Genomic DNA, 18558 nt, shown 5'->3' with positions numbered 1-18558 from the left:
TTTTGCTTCCCACTTTCTACCTTTTCATGGAGCAATGTATGTCAAGGTCTAGAATAAATACTAAAAAGAAAAGAACAGAAATAAATTATCAAGACATAGGTGAATTGACTGAGATTGGCCAGAGCCAAATCTAGTGAAAGATTTGACCTAGTTCTATCAAACTGTTCAACATAGCAGACTAAGTTGGTTATAAATCTGTTTGTTTTTTTAAATCAAATGCCTGAAATGCAGCTATATTTCCACTTAGACAAATTCACAATCTTATTTTTAGGGTGTACATTTGATAGGTTAGGCAAATGCTGGAACGAATATTTCAAGCTGTGCTTGTGCCAAGGTGCACACGCGCTTACTTTGTTACATTGGGTTTACTTCTCATTCTGCAATATTGTGCAGTATTCAGTTGCATATGCCCATCTGTGTTGCTGGAGCAGTGAGTGCGCACACTCCAGGATTTGCAACCGTTCTTTTCCTATTGCCTTTTTCATTCTAATTTAACTACAATTACAGGTCATGTTAAAATTTGGGTTCCGATAATCTGTTGGTTTATTGGTACAGATAATGCTTTTTTGAACAAATTCATTTTTTGTAGGCACAGACACAAAATAAATTATGCAAGAAATACCAGAAAGAGTGCTACAACTTAAAACGTCTCTCTCTCTCTCTCTCTCTCTTTACAGTACTTAGTATTTCTTGGTAGACTTATTCACATGAGATGGTTTTTCACAGTAAAACAAAAAGCATCTTGTCTCTCTGTCTTTCCCAGAGGCTCATTATAGTGAGTGACTTTCACCATCACTATGATATGTCAGGGACTTCAGAGCCAAATATCCACCACAGATTTGGTCTCTCCTACTATCTTTGCAATTGAAATATAAGCTGTAATGAACTAATTGTTTGCCAGACGATTGGTGTATTCATTCTCTTTCTCACACATTGTCCACAGAACAATGTCTTTGAGGTCTAGTCCAGAGGTTATATGTTAGTGGGAAAATGTACATATCCTATGCATCTGTTTTCTTAGTCAAACCCCAAATTAGAAATACCGGTATTTCCTGTTTCATTAAACCAAGGAGAAAAGAATAACAGAGTATAAAGGTGATATATCTGGAGGAAATTGTGATCTAATAAGTAATTATCTTCATAATTACTCTGTGTACATCATTATTTAATTCCACTGTCCTTTAATCTTTTTCCAGCCAGTTCCCAGAAGACAGGAGTGTCTACTCCAAACTGTTGAGTGTCCCAGTAATTAATCTCCACATTAAAACACTGACACGAGGCGGTGAGATGAGCTTCATGATTATGATGCTCTATGTTAGGGACTGCCAGACATCTGCCTTTAGTTGGTTGAAATTATTAATTATGCCAATCAATTGATTAATATAATAGGAGTACAGAAGGACTTGTTCCTATGGCTGCACGTATTACAAGTGGAAGATGAGCAAGGGAGATGACTGACATTTAAGACATGGAAAGTTTAAAGAGGAAGGTCTGGAAAAGCAGTTATCATTATTGGATCTCTAGGGCCCGGATGGTGGTTGGCCCACCTTCGAATTGGTTGCTGATTCCTAGTCTTGTGCATTCTGTGAGCAACCTTATGTATTTATTTACTTATTTACCATATTTCTAGTCCTCTCTTCACCCAAGGAGGAGCAGAGCACTGTGCCCCTTCTCCAGCAGCCTGATCACTTTCCTGCATGCAATTTCCTTGTCGCCTGTGGCTAACGGCAGGCTTCTTAGATTTTAAACTTTCTCAATTTGAAATTCAGATATTTGCTGAAGTATGCATAATAACTGGTTATAATTATTAAAACTGGGTCAAAGCTAATACAGCCAGTTACATTTTAATTGCTATTGTGACACACATAGGCACGTTCAGGAAGTGTCCCAACTCTTTTTCGTACCAGCATAGAATCCAAGGAGGCTAATAACTTCTGTGGGGTTATTTATTCAGTCCAGGTGTATAATTCACAGCTTTGTATCATATGTAGCATTTTTGCCTGACACAATTATCTGGCTCACAGGAGACAGAATTTTGCTTGGCTCTTTGTACACATGCAAAGATACTGAACAATAACGCTTGAAAGTGCAGATGAGTTTTGCTGCAATCCCATGCATACCTATTTGGAGGTGAGCACTTTTGAACATAGAAAAGTGCTACTTAGTAATTGAGGGTGATGTAGCAAACGGGATGATGTCACAAAAGTACACAAGACAAGTTAGACTTGCTTCGTGCTGAAATCTCGGAAATGATACATTTGGAATGCTTCCTGAGTAGGCAGGCACTTCAGAAGCAATTACCTAAAAATCTCCAAAGGCTGTTTCTGACACTGCTAGAAGCTACCATGAAGAAAAAAAAGTTTTCTTGACAAAATGTGTTATTAACAATAGCTATCTGACTTTACAAGTTTTATAGGTTAGCCCGTACACAATGTTGGTTGGTTTTAAATTGCCATACTGTATATTAAAAAAATAATAATACTGAAAACTTATGGCTTTCAATAAAAATCAATAAAAAATAAAAATCAATAAAAAAATAAAAATCAATAAAAAAGAAGCATATTGCCAATGGGATCTCATAAACAAGATCTCATGCAGGTATGTTCATTGCCATACATGAAATAATTCTGTCTTCCATAATATTCATTTATTAAAACACATTACCAAAGTGTGGATTACCCCTCTTCTCGCAAAAAGCCACGAACAAGAGGTCTGAACCTGGATTCTTTAGAATTCAAGTGAAACCAGCAACAGAATGTTGCAACACATCATTATCCTATCTCCTGCCCATCGTTGCAGTCACTAAATCCGTTCTCCAGGATACCATAAGACATGGCACCCTCCGGATGTGGAACATCAGCTCCCATTGTTCCTGCTGGCCAGGGCAGATGGGAGTTGTAGTCCAACATATAGAGTGCACCACATTGACTCTGAGTCACAAGATATAATAACATTCCACTCCTCTTTCCAGTTTCCTTCATTTTTCTTTTCAAACTAACACAAAATGTTCCTTTTTCTGTAGTCCCGTTTTGGCTCTAATTGGCACTCATCATTTGAGTTCCCTATTAGAGGGAGTGATAGTGGCACAAAATAGCAGATGTCAAGAAAATGACTCATATTTTTAAGGTACTTGTAATGTCAAATATAATATTCTCTCTCTCTCACTATATATATACTTCCATTGTATAAGGAAGAGCATTTATCTTAAATCTATATGCCTTCTTCCTACTGTATCAATTATGAAGCTAACTCTTAATCGTCTTAAAGGATTACATATGCATTTAGGGAGTATGGCACACTGTTGTCTTGTCATAATTGTAAAAATCATGAATAGCTTTTCCAGCACTTTTCCTTCAGGTAGAAGAATTCCAAAGAAGGAATCCGTTCCTCTGTTTGGTAGAAGAACAGTGAAATGCTGTTTTTCTCTTCCTACCCTTCTAAGCAAGTGTTTAAGGTAATAGTTGTCACAGTGGGCACACGGTGAATGTTCTGAGGATTCACCCATCCATGTTGGACCTGATTCATGGATGCAGGTAGCTTAGAATCCAGGTGTATGGAGACAGTTCCACAGGGCAAGTAATTCTCTGTGCCCTTCAGCGTTGCGTCTTTCCACTATGTTGCTCCAAGTGCATCCATATTCATCACACCACTTTTAAAAAGGCATCTTTTGTTCCATCTTTTTAAAAACAGATTGCTTTATTTCTCTTTAGCCAGACCTTCGCTACACCCTCCCTCCCTTTCGATGCATAAAGTTTTATATGGGTTGTCCCTGAAACCCAATCTTCCCACCCACCACTGTGCATTTGCTGTTGTGTGATTAAAGTTGATGGAACTGCATGCACAGTGAGCAGCTTCATGCAAACAGCTTGAATCTTGGAGGAGTCTTGTGTGGTTGTGCTTCAGGCAGGTACAATGCGGCTCGTTGCACACCTGAACTGACTCTTAAGAGATGGAGTGCGTGCTAGCCATTTGGGCCTATCATGAATGTTGCCCCCAAGCTGCTTTACAAGAGAATCCAGACACAGAGTAACTGTTGCAAGCATTTGCACCATCCTTTGGGGTCCTGAAACTCGTAAGTCAGAGGTGAGGCACTTGTGGGCCTCCAGATGTTGGACACAACTCCCTCCAGCAGCAACCGGAATGACAAGTGGATAGGGATAATGGGAGTTGTAGTTCAGTAACATCTGAAGGGCAATGGGATCCCCACCCGTACTCTACCCCCGTTACCTGTGACTGTGGGGGATGTAGCATTAGGAGTATGGACATTGTCTCCGTTCAGATATGCCAGGCAGCTGGGGAAGGGGAATAAGATGCCAGAGGGTCAGGAAGTCAGATTATCCTCCACCAGGGCCAGGGCCTTCTCATTGATGCCTCCGACCTGGTGGAAAGCTCTGTCCCATGAGACCAGGGCCCTGCAGGATTTAACTTCCTTCCGCAGGGCCTGTAAGACAGAGCTTTTCTGCCTGGCTTTCAATTTGAACTTAGTCTGATCTTTTATTCCCCTTCCTTCCCTCCCCCTCCCCTTTTTATGAAGATTACCTACTCTGGGATCCCACAGCTAATTCTTCCCTGGTATCCTCGCTGGCCCAAATAGGACTAACTTAACCAGCTAGCCCTGGTGATCATCTAATGTTTATTGGGTTGATTTCCCCCCTAAATTGATTTTTGAATTCTGAATTTATTGTTATTCACGTTTTATACTGTATTTTATGCTTTTTGTTGTTGCATCAATTAAGTATTTTAAATTTGTTGTTAGCTGCCCTGACTCTGGTTTTCTGAACCAGGAAGGGCGGGGTATAAATAAAAATGTATTATTATTATTATTTATTATAATCTTTGGTGGAATTCCTATAGCAAAAATAATGAGTCTCCTAGCCTTTAGTTTCAGATTGCTTATGTGAAAAGCACACTGGTATGTTCACTGAAGAAAAGAAGGAATAAATACTAAAGATGCCTCCTATAAAGCACTGATATGCTGAATTAAATGCATTAGAAATATTAACATCCAAACCAGCACAAATGAGCAAATGTTTCTTCTCCACCCCAATTGTTTCGAAAAACGTACGCCTAAAGAGCGATTTATTTTTAGATATTGCATCAGATGTTCACCAGCTGGCTGTGAAGTATTAATTTTTGACTTTGCAATACATCTGTATGTGCTTTTCTAAAATTGTGTTCTAACAATTATGAATGTAGGCTTACAACATTTGTATCTGTTGAATAATTTCTGCCCCGCCTTTCTATTCCGAAAGAGACACTCAACGTGTCTGACAAGGTATACAGTAGAAGCAACTCCAAAGATAAAAACAATTCCATCATTAAAGCTGCAATCCTAATCCTCTAGCCATGCTGCTGGAGGGGTTTTAGGATTCAGCATCTTTTGGCTTCTGCCAGCTGTGCTCGTTGGGGCAAGATACTACAAGTTGTAGTAAAGGGTGTAGGTGAAATGGCTTCCCTATGCAAGAGGGAAGAAGGCTTGGAAGTGAAAGGCAAGATTGGATGGAAGGCTAATGATTTGTTTTCTGCATCTGACGAGGACTACAATTTCCCCTTCAGATTTGGTGATTCCGATTCATACCTCTTGCATTGCTGCAGTCAGCAAACTGTTCCTGTGGCTTACAGTCTGGAAACACTAGCAAGTATGGAATGAATAGCCTGTTCTTTCACAGAGACTACATAGTTCCCTGAAGTGCAACTACACTGGTGTGGCTATGGCCATCTTTAGCTTTCTGCTCGCAACTGTTGTTCAAGTTGCTTGCTGAATTGATATCTTAACCTTGCTCTCCAAAAAACCTCAGGATTTTCATACATGCTCCCTCTTCCTCTTTTATTCTTAAACAATCCTCTGAAGCAGATTGAGGGTGGTATTCAACAAATCTTTGCAAAGGGTAGACCTATTGCAGTTAATCAACCCAGTTAGTCATGGCCCATTTAATTTCCGTGGATCTACCCCGAGTAAAAATAGGTTGAATGCCACCCTAAGCTGCTATCCAGTCTGCCTGTAATGCCATAAGTAGTAGCTTGGGAGCTGAACCATAGGCGATTGCCTTCTCCTTTCTATTTACCATAGGTGATGCGTGCATGTGTGTGTCTGAGAGGTGGGGAGTTTCGGAAGTGACTTTGGGATATCAAGTATGAAGAGGAAAGGGGTGTAGGCAGGCTGCTTTCAGAGTGTGGCAGGTAAAATATGAAACTTTAGTGTCTGAATAGGTGGCTGTGGGTAGTAAAGATATAGGAGAGATGGAATAAGAGAGGTAGTGCTTTGGAAGGTGAGAACATGAGTGCCTGGGATAGCAATTGAATGGACATCTGGGGAAAATAGGCTATGGAGCAGGAGGCTGGAACTTTTAAAGTGTGTATTGTATCTATTAAGTACATAGTACTAACAGCTTAGTGGGTTAGATGGTCTGCAGTTACTTGTCATTTGCATCACTTAAACCTTGGAAGACATCAAAATACTGTGTAATTTTGGACAATTGTAACCATCTGTTTTAACATAAATGGGTGCAATTCCATTGAAGTCTGAGCTTGAGCCACTTAAGACCTTCATCCCACCCACAAATGTAATCCTTGAAATTGCCATCCCCATCCGCAAGCATTTGTGATTTGCCCTAAATTTAATATAAAAGCTACTCAGATATATCTGGCATATTTTACCAGTTATTTCATAAGCAGTACTGTAGAAGGACTTGGCTAAGGACACAATGATATCTGTTGTGTGTTTAAATAAATGTTTTTTCCCATATCTAGACGTCAGGGTGGGGGAATATCCTTGAACGCTGGAAGTTAATCTGGTGACCTGCAGTAATTTAGGAAAAAAACTCTTATTTCTGGGTAACTGTCTCACTTTTTAATTTTTATTTTAAAATCCTGATTAGTTCAGTTACAAATCCAAAACAAAAGTCTGCCCTTTAGCGAGCAGAATGTAGGCAATGTGAGGAAATCTGCTGTGAAACTGTTGGAAAAGGAACAGCATGTCTTTTTCAAAATACCATTGGAAATGCCACTTCATATGAGAGAGACTCTCTCCCCATCATGCCCTCTGTTTTTCCATCCCTTTGCTCTTTAGGAAATCACATTATGTGTTAAATCTACAAACCTGAAACACCCCAGACAGACTTTGCAATAAGTGCAAAGTTGTATCTTTTCGTGGGGATTGGTTTAAGGCTGCTGATGGCCATCACCCAGTGATGGAGTTGTATTTACACTAAACTTGACTATCCTTCACATATGAAACACATCTCCCTTCTTGGAGATAATATGTTCAACAGCTTATGCTGCACATGATAGGCTTCTGCACATGGAGCTCAGTGGCTCTCAGGCACACCCCCCCCGGACCACTAGAAAATTGCTGATGGACTCGGTGGACCATCTGATTTTTTTGCCTGTTTCAGAATTGTAATGCACCGTACTTGTCCTCTCTTAGTTTCTTCCCTTTTTTTGTGGCTGCATCCTTCATTCCCACCTTCCATTCCTTTCAATTGCCTTCTTAGCCTCTTTGCTCTGTGCCTTTCCCTATCTTTCTGCCAGCCATGACATCAATACTCTAAGGAAGGCAAAGCCACCTTACTGCCCCATTACTTCTGCAGACCACCTGAATGAAGCTGATGGACCACTGGTGGTCCATGGACCACATTTTGGTGGAACCCTTGTCTGGTTGGCAGGTAATTTTGAATGAACCTCACCCCTTTGCATTGCAAACAGAATTTAAAGCAGATCATGTTCTGTGTCCAGTGAGTCAAATGGAAAAGAGCTATTGGATTTTTTCTTTTGAGTTCCTTGAAGACTTATGAAGGTTGCAGTACAGTGGGGTCATTTATCTTAAGTCTTTTAAATTGGAGGATTTAAATTAAAAACCGAGAAGACTTTAGATTGCTCAATAGCATCCATATTTGTGGTAAAAAAAAATTAACAAGCAGAATTGAGGTTTTGTTATCTCTCTGGGAACAACCTGAAAGACAAATGAGTTGGTGAAATATTGAAAGGATCTGCTACATTTGATGCTCATTCTAGTTGCGTCTGTAGTTATCTGATATTCTCAGGTGCTTTTAAACAGAGTTGCTACAGCTCAAATCCAGAAAATCTTGAAATTCCTTGGCAGAGAAAATGCTTGGGAACAATGGATGTGTATATATATACCTGTATACCTGAAGGAGCGTCTCCACCCCCATCGTTCAGCCCAGACACTGAGATCCAGCGGCGAGGGCCTTCTGGCGGTTCCCTCATTGCGAGAAGTGAGGTTACAGGGAACCAGACAGAGGGCCTTCTTGGTAGTGGCGCCCACCCTGTGGAACAGCCTCCCTTCAGATGTCAAGGAAATAAGCAGTTATCCTATCTTTAAAAGACATCTGAAGGCAGCCCTGTTTAGGGAAGTTTTTAATATTTAATGCTGTAGTGTTTTTAACATGTAATTGGGAGTCACCCGAAGTGGCTGGGGAGACTCAGCCAGATGGGCGGGGTATAAATAAATTGTTGTTGTTTGTTGTTGTTGTTTGTTTGTTGTTGTTGTTGTTATAATACACCCACCCACACCTGAGTGGCTGGGGAGACTCAGCCAGATGGGCGGGGTATAAATAAATTGTTGTTGTTGTTTGTTGTTGTTGTTTGTTGTTTGTTGTTGTTGTTATAATACACCCACCCACACCTGAGTGGCTGCGGAGACTCAGCCAGATGGGCAGGGTATAACTAAATTGTTGTTGTTGTTGTTTGTTGTTGATGTTGTTTGTTGTTGTTGTTGTTATAATACACCCACCCACACCTGAGTGAATTGTGTCACTCATTGCAATGGAGGAGTCTGACCCACTGCACATAGTCGTGAGAGCCATTTGACAAAAAGTGGCATTCGGTTCTAGCTGATGTTTGGATGTGGCCAGCATGGAATTTAGCTTGCTAATGCAGGGAAGATGCACTTGCATTCCTCTATCTATCTACCTACCTACCTACCTATCTATCTTTGGGAAGGAGCTGCATTTCCATAGGTGTTTGTGGAGAAGTCTATGTATGTGTTGTGTTAGGCATTAGGACTACAGATGAGATCTTCTGGGACTGATACACTACAGTGGTACCTTGGGTTACATACGTTTCAGGTTACAGACTCCGCTAACCCAGAAATAGTGCTTCAGGTTAAGAACTTTGCTTCAGGATGAGAACAGAAATCGTGCTCTGGTGGTGCGGCGGCAGCGGGAGGCCCCATTAGCTAAAGTGGTGCTTCAGGTTAAGAACAGTTTCAGGTTAAGTACGGACCTCCGGAACAAATTAAGTACTTAACCCGAGGTACCACTGTATTTACATTAAAGCCTCCCCTGTGGAGTACAGCCTATGGTGACAGCCCCTGTGAGCTTGGTGCTAAATATAGACAGGAAACAAAGACAGTGGGGGGGGGGGGAGACCTCTGGACTGTGTGTTTAATTAGGTCCAGCATTTGGCCCACAAGGCCATTTACCTCAGTGCATGCCCTCCTACCTAACACCTAACATATGATGTGATGGAGACGCTCCCTGCAAAACCGACAATGCCTGAAAATCCCAGTTAGCCTGATCACCAGCACCTCCAGATATCTGTCCCTCTGCCCATGCAGTTTGATTTCAGATTGCACAGAAAAGGAAAATGTGGGAATGTCACCTCTCCACCATCGCCCAGAAATATATATCTCCACCTTCCAGCAGTGGATCTGCTAATCAACCAGGATAAAATTCCAGCCCTGTGCAACGCAGCAAAATAAACAATTATAAATACAAAGTGCAGGGTGGAGATATAAAATAAGTAATTACAGCTAATTGCCAATTTGCACTGCATGCCAAAGTTGCAATGGTGCAAGAAAGCTCTGGCTCAGATGTAAACATGACTAAAGTGTTGTGATCATGGGAACCAGTGCTGGCGTATAACCACCTCCTCCTCCCCAGTCGGCAGTCTCTTTACATTCACTGGAGGTCTCCAGGCTTCACTGATAAACAGAAGTGTTGTCAACAGCTCCATTCTAATATCTGATTTTTTTTTTGTTGGCTGTGACTCAGCAATGTTTTATTATTTAATTAATAAGTGATAGACTTCACCCCACCCTTGGATCTAAGCTGCTTCTGTATGATGGCTTGCCAGCTATTTCACCCCACCCCTCTGGCAAGTCTCCCGCGCCAATAATGCTAACATGATATGCTGAAGCTTTCCCCAACTTGTAGGACTCAAAAGTTGGATGCGAGAAGCCTTTTATCAGCTGCTTGCTCATCATGGAGCTGATATAGGGGCCTGGAGTCCTGTCCAGGCATATTTGTAGGAGGCTCTGCAACTGAAAGCACAGAGCAAAACTGAAGGTTGCTTCCTAATCTAGCTACTTTGGGATATGAATTGAACATAGCTTATGTTAGACACTGTCCTTGCTCTTATTCATTTTGAATTCATCTGTGTTTGGCTTTTGCCACTGAGAGGGAGAGGGAGGGAGTCTGTTCTGATGCAGTGAATACCCAGTCAGCCAAGAGAAGCCTGATTAGGGGAGATAAATTTCTGCTGCAGCCCAGGAATGCCCTGGCACAATTTTGTCTCTGTGTGTATTTGGCTACTATGTGGTATGTGGATATTGCCATTGTCTGCTACTGCGGAAATGCTTTTCTTTTTGTATATTTGATGAGCTGATAAGGAGAGAAACTGCTCTTGTCTCAGGCCACCTCTCTGTAAAATGAGCTTAAATTCCTATTGGGTGTTAAGCTTTCTCTGTCTTTAAACCCAGCATTTGACTTGCTCTCTTCTGTTCATTAGTGTAATCCAGGAATTCCTCTGTAATTGTGAGCTTACAGTAGTTACAAGCAACAGCAGCAGAGGTTAATATTCCGGGGGTTTTTTTTTACTTCTCTAAATCTCCAGCTAGAAACACAAGGATCTGTGGAGTAAAGCTTCAGAAGTGGACAATCAGCCTCTGTAATACTCTGTAATTATTATTTACAATTTAGCTTCTGCAACACGCTTTCATCCTCCCTGAATAAGTTTGATGGCAGGGGGCCAGGTGAGACATACTGGGAAAACACATTCTCCTGCTATGTGAATGAGTTGCAGTGAGCTGTTTTGATTATCTGACCACTTGTGTCTAATGCCTTATTTTTCCTCTGCTTTTTTTTTTTTTAACATTGTAGGTTTATAGCCAAGCCATGTGCCTTAGGCCTAAAAGTCCAGGCCAATGGACCACGGAAAGCTCAGCCTAATGCTATTCTTGAAAAAGTCTTCACTGCAATTACAAAGGTACAATATGCACCTTAAAAAAATGTTTACTTTGGGAGAAGGGATAGGTTTGTCATGAAATATGAAATAACTTGGGTTGGAGTGGGCCCCTTGGCAAAATGCCATTTGGTGGACTTCCTGATGGGCTTACTGTTTGGTAGCAGTGCTCTGGGGAGTGTCTGGCTCTGGGGGGCCACCATTTAATGTGCTGGAGCGATGCTACATTGTGAGTGCTGTATGAAAGTGCTTCAAGACCCAGTCACCTAGCTCAAGGTGTCAGTAAAAAAGAACTGATTAATGTTTTAAGGGGCCCAGTGCAATTCATCTCCAAGATCCGAGATTGGGATGTGGGTTGCACGGTATATATGTATGTTTATACACACACACACACACACACACACACACATATACACACACACACACACACACACAGTATAAGTATATATATGTGTGTGTGTGTGTGTGTATGCTGAACTTTCTGCAACCTTTGTCATTGTCTGAAACTACTGATCAGATAGAAAGATTGCAAGATTGGAACATCATTGTTAAGCTTCTGATTAGATATATTAACAAGGTACATGCACAAAGTACATGCACTGTCGTGGAACAGACTCTCAAAACCACAAGGGACGGTTTGTTCTTGTTCTTCATTATTCTTTGCTTCCAGGTAGGTCTGAAATCGTTCATACTTTTTTGTATGCCTGTTGGCAGATTTAGCGACCTGCAGGGACGCGGGTGGCGCTGTGGGTTAAACCACAGTGCCTAGGACTTGCCGATCTTCAGGTCGGCGGTTTATTCCACCTGCAAATCTCATTCTGATTCATTTCTTAACTTCAATGCAGCCCACTGCCCATGTATGGTGGCCCTCCAGAAGCTCAGTTAAAGCTTTCTGCTGTGCAACAGGAATTACTGCCTTAGAAAAACAGACTGGATACTTAGAATCCTTCATTCACTCTTTATTATCATTTATTGCACCAGTTGCAGACCTTGGCATATTTAAGATTGCAACCTGCATTGCCAAGGAGTTTTTCCTCCCTGTTTGTAGAGTCACATTAAGCAGGTGGGTCTTCCTGCTTGGCAGGGGGTTGGACTCGATGGCACTTGTGGTCTCTTCCAACTCTATGATTCTATGATTCCACCTGCTCCACCCCACCCCATACATGCACATTCTAAAGGAGTGCAACTGTAACATGTGATATTGCTGAACATACGGCTCAGCTCTTAAGAACATTCTTTACATGCAGCTGTTGAATATTTATGAGGAGCTTACAAAACTTGGAAGCTCTTTGTCAGAGCTGCTTTTTATAATAGCACTCTTAGTTTGCAACGCACCACAAATATTAATAGGCTTTATACCCAAGTAATATGCCTACATTAGGAGCATTATTGCAAACTTTAAAACACACGCACACACATACCTTTAATACATAAATTAAACACCAGATATGTGGGGTGAACCAATGTGGCCACTTCCTGCTTGCAGTATGTTTTTTTTTAGATAGATAGATATCTTTATTGTCATTGTCCCATACAGAACAGTGAAATTGAAAAACTACATAAAACATTCAAAAACCCCTAAAAACTCTGAAACCCCATTTTAAAATACACTATACTATACTATAAAATACACTATACTATAAAATACACTTATAATGCTGCGTTTAGAACCAGTTTTAATTTTAATGGTGCTTTTAACTTTATGCTTTTGTAACTGTATGTTTTCCGATATTCTGGGATCACTACCTAACTGATGAAGAACAGTCTGCAAATAAAGTTTAGTTATGGGCTAAAACAATCTTCTCCAACCGGGTTGAGGGAATGATAGTCATTAGCTTGTAGTTACTAATTGACCTTATGCTATCCTGTCAGTAAAGGAGTGACTTCTTGATCCTTTCCCTGTTTGTTTGGTAGCATCCAGACGAGAAGAGGCTTGAAGGGCTTTCCAAGCAACTGGATTGGGACGTTCGCAGTATTCAGCGCTGGTTTCGACAGAGACGCAATCAGGAAAAGCCGAGCACTCTGAGAAGGTTCTGCGAAAGCTTGTAAGGAACTGTTCCTGCCTCCCTCCTTTCCCTTTTGGGGATTCTTTGTTTTGCTCCACTGCTTATTTTTTATTTTTGTCCCACAGTCAAGGGTAGGCTCCCTCCCCACTGGCTTCTCATAGTATAGCATTGCTTCATAACTGCAGTGCATGTGGATTGCAAAATCATTTCAAACACAGCTGAGAAAATCAGGTGTAATTTCTAGCTATGTAAAGGAACCAGGATATAAGGAGAACAGATTTGTCATTTAGCTGGTTCCCCGCATCCAAACTCAGTGCTAGCTATTGTATAAGGCTGGCTCTGCAGCTATTGAGGTGGCCTGGGATTCATCTTAGCAGAACCTACTTAATAGGGTGATTAGTGTCCCTTATGCCAATTGTGGTAAAATTAGAGACCTATGGGCCGAATTTACTGTATTTTTTGCACCATAACACTCACTTTTTTCCTCCTAGAAAGTAAGGGGAAATGTCTGTGCGTGTTATGGAGGGAATGACTACGAGTGGCATGCCTACGGATTTTCCTCCTCTAAAAACTATGTGCGTGTTATGGTCGGGTGCGTGTTATAGAGCGAAAAATACGGTAGTTAAACCCTGACTGCCAGTCAGTTACCTGCTTTAGCTGTATCTGTATTTTAGCTGTATCTTCTTAGCAGCTATAAGGAGCCAGACTAAACAACTTGTTTCCTGCTGCCCCCACCTTGTAAGCTACCACAGAAGGATTTGTGTCCTGAAAGGGAGGATATGAATATGTGCAATAAATGTTGAAGGTAAGGGAATGGTGATTTCGAACCAGTTTATTTTTAGAATTTCAGGTATTAAGAAAATTATTATAAATTATCTCATCAGATAGAAAAACAGGTAATATACAACTCTTTAGGCAGTATCTAACGTATAAGTTGGATAGAGAAATAAGATGAGGTTGTGAAGCACCTAAAGAACTATTCAATATATAATTTATAAAACCAAGGTTCATAAAACGTGCAGAAGCATAATGTGCTACTCGAGCCAAGCCCTCGCCTCTCAGATTATTCCGAGGTTACTGAAGGTGCCTTTAAGTTGCTGTGATCTTGGCCTTGTAGGGAAAAGCTGTCTCTTCAGTTGAACACAGTTTCTAATTCAGGGCTTTTGTAATATTCATGTCCTCTGTTGTTGCTTCCTGCTTAGTGACCTGTAAGACAACGAATGAAAGTGCACTATGGCACTTTAAAATTTTTAAAAAAACTTTGATTTGTGAGTAACAGAATATGAAGAAATGAACCATATGATTTTGAAAAGAAATTGGAAGTTTTGAGTCAAATTTTTTTTTGCCACTTATTTGCCTTTTTCATAACATGTAGTTAGGCTTCTGAAAATTGGAGCCCCGTTGCATTGAAACTTACTATCCAGAGACCTGTGTTAGTTCCAAATGTGCAACCTTTTTAAAGAAAAAGAAAGAAAGAACAAAGCAGCATTAGAATGCCCTTTTGAGAACACCTGGGATGAGAATTGTTCTCATGGTTTTGTGGCTTCAGTGTTGTGGCTTCAACCAGATACTGCATTTTACATATTTATAAGCACGATGCACCTTCCTGCGTACATCGTGTCTTATGCTACAAATCTTTTGTCAACAGGTTGGTCAGTTTGGTAGCAGCGGCCTGCAAATCATTCACTCCTGTTTTAGTCATCACCACAATAACCCCGAGAGAGGTTAGACTGAGCTTTGAAAAGACTATGTGGCTAAGCAGGAATTTGCACCTGGGTCCAGTCTATAGTTTTCCTGCTCAGTGTTTCTAGCCCAAAACAACCTATGGACATGATCTGGAGGCAAAATTGCTGGGGAATAGCCATACTACATGTAAGTCGATTGCAGAGTAGGCCCCCGAGAGACTGATGGTACTTATGAAAAGAGGAGAGTTGATGTTGTCTTGGCTCCTGTTCCCCAAACTTTATATAGAATTTGATGGGCAGCAAAGCCAATTTTGCAGTAAGCTCAAGGTGCCAGGGAAGAAAATGCCCTTTCATTTGCTTTCCCATCTCATCTTTCAATACTATATAGCAGCCACGTCCAACTTCCAAGAGACTGTGATCTATTCCCATTATAAAAAAACCGGCAGTGATCTACCCATTGGATTGATCAGAGTTGTTGAGCTTTTTTGGGGGGAGGATGAGCCAAAATTGTTGAGCTTATTGTGGGGGGCAATGAGCCGAAGTTGGGGGGGGGGCATGATCGACCGGGATCGACCGCTAGATAGCAATCAACCTGTTGGGCATCCCTGCTATATGTGGTAGGGGGAATTGCCTTGATGAATCCCTGGAGTGTTCCACCCTAAACAGAACAGCCAGATCCTAATGAGGGCACTTGGAGGAAATGGCTGCTTTTCCTCTTCTCTGCACTAAAGAGGTAAACACGGCTGCTAAATGTTTAAGCAGGCGAGAAAGCATGAACCATTCCTCCCATACGTTTCACTGCTCCCTTGAACGTCTTTTCAATAATTAACTTGTACCCGACGTGGCCTTGTTTTCGAAAGCTTCTTTCACCTCCCCGATAACTGTTGTGGCTCAGAAGACACCGCTTTTCAGTTTTAGAGAATAGTCCTTCAAAACATGTGTTATACACGGCGAGTGAACTGCACGTGTTACTTGCTAAGGGGGTCTTACAACCGTGAGGGGCTAAGGTCTGGAAACACCTCTTTTACCAACTAGTTTCTGGGTTTTCGGGGAGGGTTTGTTACTGGGCCCCAGGTAAAAGGTGCAGGGAAGAGGGGAAAGTAAAACAATGGGAGAAATTCCATTCATGCAAGTCCAGTGGCATATAGTTCCTTATCAACAAGTGCCCACAGAAGATGAAAAAGGTGAGGATATACACTGCCAGCAGCTTCCTGCAGGTGTTGTCCTTACCTTACATTTTTTTTACCTTGCAGGTGATGCCCCTTTATCTTGCAATATACAAAAAAACATTTCTTGTGTCTTCTGGAAGCTGCTCTGTCCTCTTATCTCAGCTAACACTGAGTGACGCGGAGTGTGTGAAGCAGATAACAGCTTGTCACCACTGCGTAGCCATTAACATTGTCTGGGATTTTGTCTTAGAGAAGATTATGGAGATTTAAAAAAATTTAACATGTCTATATTTTTCCTTACCGCCCCCCCCCCTTTTTTTGAAGAAGAAGAAGCTGCCTGATTACGATGTTTGTCATCTCTAAGAAAGCAATAGCCTCTTTTGTGGGCTGAACAGGTTTATTTGCTTTCATTCCTGTTCTCCTCCTCCCTCTGCCAACTTGGCACAGAATGTGGCTTTGTTACAGCCCTTATCGAAAATTAACAGACCCAAATACACCATTCCTCCCTCACAACTCCCACTGTATTAGAAGCACATATCAAGATGGAAAGTGACTTGCTTATCCCATTAGTCTCTCCACTGTGGTAGAGGCAAATTATCTGATGATTATTCTGCTTCTCTTGCATGAACGACATGCCAAACGTGCTCCTGGGAGGAGAGGACCTGCAAAGCAAAGGAAGCAATTTGCAGGCTTCATTTAGGTTTCTCTAAAAAAACCGTGGATGAATCCTTCTACTAGAGTTTTGTCCCTTTATAAAGCGACTCCTAAACTTTATATAATGATTTGACTAAGCTTTTCAGATTACTTAAAACTTGATGACTTCGGTTTATTCTCTGTTATTCAGAGGACTGAGAATGTGCTGCTTTTGGTATCCCACACAACAAGGCATTTCTGGGGCAGGACTGGACAGGCACAGGACTCACTATATCCTGAGCCAGCCCTGCAGTTGGCACGGTCTAATCTGGGGCTCTTTGCTGCACTGTCCCAGGAGTGGGCATCAGTTCTGGACACCTGAATGGAGGTGGGGTGGGGGCTTTTCTTTATTCCTACAATATTGCTCTGGAAGATCACTTGACATGGGAGGGGGGCTGTTTCTGGAAGTGGGAGAAAATCTACCGTTCATTTCAGCTGTAGGAAATACTTTGAAGTTTAAATGGCAGCTGTGACGTATTATATATGGTATGCAGTAATAGCTCTGTGACTTATTTGAGAAGCACGAAGCATGTCTAAGACTCTTCCTTGGAGCCCTGTGCTTTCCTTAAAAGATAAGTACTTTTGCCTTATCTCCTTTGCCATCCTCCTACTCCTAACCTTGATGAACTGAGATGCCATGTGGCTTCAGGCAGAAAAAATTATTAGTTGTGCCACGTTCCCTATTCCGTGGGAACATATGGAAAGAGATTAGTTACCTTCTTAAAGGCCTCCTATCTATAGCCTGCTTTTTGTTGTTGGATCAATGGTTTTTTATCTATAGGTGTGTGGCTCTTAAAGTGGCCTATTCTACATGTTGGGCTTTTTTTTTACACAAATGTAAATTCTGTTTACTTAATAATGCCAACTGCTTTGGCTGCCTTCTATTTCTTTAGCAGTCACACTATACTTTTCTAATATTTTGTTGCATGTTTTTATGTTTTAAGCCACATGAGTAGCATAGTGCCCTGACTAGTGGGTAAGTCAGTGATGTGTGTTAGTGGCACCAATGGAACAATATAAGTTGGCAAGTTGAAGACCAGAACGCCTTCAAAAACAACCTTCCAGAACATGTTCCATAAGAGAATGCAGATATTCAGCTTCTAGCATTGTAAAACCTTCATAAAGACAATAATAATGCCATCATCATGCAGGGAGAAGAGGGTGGATTGTTCCATCTGGCAAACAGCAAAGCTTCTGCAGACTGATTGGAGTGTGATTTTTGAGTCCCACCCAAAATATTTCTTTAATAAGATTGTCTAGTATAAACTTGCTCATAGGCAACACTTTCCACAAGCATACTTGAGACACGCTTTGCAGCCACAGTGTGCACTGAGTAAACAACACATCAAAGTGTTAGAAAGGACAGGGATGATTTATAAGTAGCTTAAACATTTCACAGCTACCAGTATGTCCCAGTGATCGATACTGGAGAAAGAAAGAAATCCAAAGGGCCAACAGATCTCTCCACTTTAGCCTTGGCTTCAGAAATTCCCTATTCTGTGCTGTTGCTCCTTATGCCCGTTAAAGCTCCCTGCCCCCAAGGCAGCTGCATATCAGATCCTGTGCGTATCGGATCCTGCCATAAACATGCAGTGCTGACTTGGACCATCAGTTTCATCCTTGATGGTCTCAGTCTGTTCAGTTTCGGCTGAACATCCATCCAGCTATAAGAATTTTTGGTTTCTCTTAGCTTAGTGAAATCTCTCCTTGATCCTGTCAACAGGGTTGCTGAGGAATTGCTCAAAGCAAATAGCACACTTGCAAAATCCATCTGATTATCCGTTTGGCTATCTTTACTTCGTG

General features: G+C 41.4%; 1 protein-coding gene and 1 long non-coding RNA gene across 3 annotated transcripts in view; one reads left to right on the top strand and one right to left on the bottom strand.

Annotated features, from left to right (window-relative positions):
* The window catches only part of CERS6 (ceramide synthase 6), an 88380-nt gene that overhangs the window by 14977 nt on the left and 54845 nt on the right, over positions 1 to 18558 (top strand). For both annotated transcript variants that reach the window (XM_083412177.1, XM_083412176.1), the window contains exons 2-3: positions 11121 to 11226; positions 13117 to 13247. In XM_083412177.1, coding sequence (XP_083268303.1) covers positions 11121 to 11226; positions 13117 to 13247 — 237 coding nt within the window. The remainder of the gene's footprint in view (positions 1 to 11120; positions 11227 to 13116; positions 13248 to 18558) is intronic.
* Positions 14183 to 16207, bottom strand: LOC310665357. The gene is made up of 3 exons (XR_014505429.1): positions 16140 to 16207; positions 14626 to 14660; positions 14183 to 14414 (listed from the first exon to the last, which is right to left on the bottom strand). It is a non-coding gene; the product is annotated as an uncharacterized lncRNA (long non-coding RNA).

The sequence above is a fragment of the Podarcis tiliguerta genome (genome assembly GCF_965153285.1).
Source record: "Podarcis tiliguerta genome assembly, chromosome: 1".
NCBI classification, from domain to species: Eukaryota; Metazoa; Chordata; class Lepidosauria; order Squamata; family Lacertidae; genus Podarcis; species Podarcis tiliguerta.
Note: the sequence above shows the minus strand (reverse complement) of the source record. Positions and strands in the feature narration are given on the sequence as shown.